Here is a 3,289-nt window from a genome sequence, read left to right as displayed (position 1 = left end):
TCTGATCTGGGTTGCTGCTGAATTGGAAAATGAGAAGTATCAGCTCAGAAGGTTAAACAATTAAAAAACAAAACCAAACAAAACAAAACACCAGACTGTTTAGAAGATCTTTGCAAAGAAGTCGCCCACACCAAAACCACCAGCAAATCATCATATGAACCGGAGACTGTAAACAGATTCTCCAACAATGTTTGTCTCCACAACCTTTGGAACACCCTGGTTACTCCTCCCTTTCCCTTCCCTGAGATCCTGAGTTAGGCTGCATGTGGAAACCTGGAACATTCAAACAAAGGGAAGGACAGGGAAGAAAAGGAGGTAGGAAGGATGCACTGAATCTGCTGGTAACCTAAACCCTCCTGGAGCTCTGCGGCTCAGGGAAGAGTGCTCAGAGGGATGGTTAACCGAGAGGCAGCGACACTCTAAAGGAAACATTCCATGTTCCGTTCCTTGGGAGTGTAGCAGGAAGCATACCAGAGCCAACCAGGGCACCGATCAATGTAAAACCGCCTCAAAACACCAGAAGGTATTTAAATCAGCTTAAATCTTATTGCCACAAAAGTGGGGACATTCAAATATTTAGAGACTATGAAAACCCAACCATCTCCCCTCAAGAGGAACGCCAAGCGCCGATTCGTTACGGAGCACTGCCGCACAGCTACCGCCAGCTTCTCGGGAAAGGCTACCGCAGGCAAAGGGGCTGATTGTCAAAGACAGGCTGGAAACAGGCTCACAGGGGTTCTTCTCATCACTTTTCACTAGAGTTAAAACACCTGCAACATCTGAGGAAGGATCCACAAGCAGCTCAGGTTTCAGTCTATTACCGTGCAATAATCTCATTCTCACTAATCCCCACTGACACAAGGGGCTCCTTCGCTGGTTTTCACTCCTTTTATCCGGCTGATTGTTGACCCGAGTTTCTAACGAAGCCGTCAAAGACAAACTCAAAGCATCTTCAGATAAACCTGAAAAAAATCTGCTGCCTCAAGTTCTCTGTTTTAGCAAGTGTCTGATGTTCTACCAACCATCCATTTATTAACAAACTCTGCAGCCTCTCTGCAACATACAAAATATTTAATACACATAGAAACATCCTGAAGTAATTTTATAAAGAAAGATTGTGCTTTCGTTTTCATATATAGGTATAACTATTGCACTTGCCTCCAGCTCGGGAAAGCGAAGCACACCAACACCAATTGTAAGTGAAGTTTAGTCACTGAGAAGGAGAGAATCAAAGGAATGTCAATAGATAAGTGCAAATAAAACAGGTGCTTTCCAGCACACACAAATGTAACCGCTAAATTATTAAGATATCTTTGATTTTCAAAATAGAACTGTTAGAGACTAACTCTACAGAAATCCTTGAAAACAAAGATCTGAAGAGAAAAATAAGACTTAATGTTCCTGGAGATATTTCACAGCCCGTTACAAGTTACAGTTTTTCCCCGGGCACCAGTAAGTGCATTGTTGGATTCACACAGTTTCTCTGTTCCCAACCATCCTAATTTCTGAGCTTAATTTTCAGTACATAAAAGATGCTGCGTTTATGCATCAAATCTCATCAACTCCCCCAGGTCTTTTAAAGACGTATCAAGCCTAACAAAATGGTTTAGCACAGTATTTCCTAGATTCATCAGGAGTTACTCCAGAAGCTAGCACTCAATCTGTGACCGCGGCATTCTCCGTAAACTCAGGGAGTGCCGGTGTATTTCCTGCATCTGCCTTTCCTGCATCTGCCTTATTCTATCTTTTTGCCACATCAGATTTTGCGGCATAGGGTATCTTTGTGTTCCCTGCAAGCACCTGAAGGGAATTCTCACGTGGCAGGCTGTTGCTCTACAGCGAGGCTGAGGCATAGGAGGCAAAAGCATCCAGCGCTTCCTCTCAGCACAGTAACGATAGGCCTCCTTCCTGTACTGCTTGTCAATATCATCGCTGTTCTTCCACCCCCCAATGATGAAAACATCATCTTTATAATAACAAATAGCTGCTCCCTCAATGCTAAGAACCTCTGGGGGCAAGCTTTCAAGTATTTCATCTGAGGCCCTGCCAGAGATCTTTATCTTGGCTTCCTCGTTATCTATAGGGTAACTCTTGGGGCAGCACGATGCTGTGTGGTAAAAGTTTGTGTTAGCAACAGACATCTGGAAAGAGCAATAATTATCAATGAGCGGCAGAGACTCCACGTCCTGCCACTGCCGTGTTTCAGCATCGTATCTGATAATAACCGCCCTCAATCCATCTTCGCTGTCACTGTCAACTGGGGTACGAGCAGCCACATAAACAAAACGGTCTTCGACAGAAACAGCTTTGACATCACGAAGAATCTTTGGCGCTGACTCCAGGTTAAGCCACTTGTCCTGCTCAGGATTATAAATGGCCACATCTTTAAAGCCAGGGCTGAAATTGCCATGTCCACCGATACTGTACAAGTTTCCTTTAACTTCAGTAAGGCCAAAGGAATGCTTTCTGGTTATCAGATTTGAGACTTGCTCCCAAATATTTCTGTTTGGATTGTACCTTTCTACAGTCTTGGCAAACCCCGGTTCCATGGAGCCAGCCACATAAACATAAGATTCTGTCACAGCAACAGCGTGCCCATCGAGATGGTTATGTATGTGCGGCAAGTTTACCCACCTATCTTCATCGATGAAATACCCCACACACTCACTCAAGTAATCGCCTCCCTCCGACACACCACCGATCACCATAATGACGTCCATGTTTTGTCCAAAACGTGGCAACAACGCCACAGGACATGTGGAATGCTGCAAATTACCAGACTGCAAGTTCTCAGACCGCAAGGCATGACTCTCCACAGCTTCGGACACTAATTTAACACAGGCTTCATTGCTCGATACCAGCCTTTCAGATTTGACATGGCGAGTAAGGTAAGTGGGTTTCATCTGAGACAATCTAAGCAGCTTAAAGAGATCTTCAAAGTACTTCTCTCTTTCCTCAGGATTTTTCTGAACCCACTTCAAAACGGTCTCAAAGAGGATTTCTTCAGAGTCCACTGTGATCTCCGAGTCCGAGAGCCAGTCCCTGATGAGGTGAAAGGGCAACGTGTAGAACTCCTCATCCTGGATAACTTTGTGGAAGTTTCTCCTGATCATATCCTGGGCTTTGAGGGCCAGCTGATTCAAGGAGTACATGTGGGCTAAGCTGTGAACCGCCACGCAGTTGGACAGGTTCAGCTTCTTCTTCAGGAACTCTCCACAGAACTCTTTTAACCGCGTCAGCAGAAACCTGCGGAACAAACGACCACGGGTGAGGCTGGGGCCCGGGTGCC

General features: G+C 45.2%; 1 protein-coding gene across 1 annotated transcript; it reads right to left on the bottom strand.

The window, feature by feature from the left end:
* Positions 1 to 1,649: 1,649 nt before the first annotated feature.
* KLHL11 (kelch-like family member 11) lies at positions 1,650 to 3,246 on the bottom strand (the record flags this gene model as incomplete). The annotated part of the gene is made up of 1 exon (XM_010083658.1): positions 1,650 to 3,246. A coding segment is annotated over one exon (1,597 nt), but the record flags the coding sequence as incomplete, so codon positions are not given.
* Between the last annotated feature and the right edge of the window lie 43 nt (positions 3,247 to 3,289).

This window comes from Pterocles gutturalis, unplaced genomic scaffold (genome assembly GCF_000699245.1).
Source record: "Pterocles gutturalis isolate BGI_N339 unplaced genomic scaffold, ASM69924v1 scaffold4380, whole genome shotgun sequence".
Classification (NCBI taxonomy): domain Eukaryota; kingdom Metazoa; phylum Chordata; class Aves; order Pterocliformes; family Pteroclidae; genus Pterocles; species Pterocles gutturalis.
The sequence above is the reverse complement of the archived record's forward strand: the minus strand, read 5'-3'. Positions and strand labels throughout refer to the sequence as shown.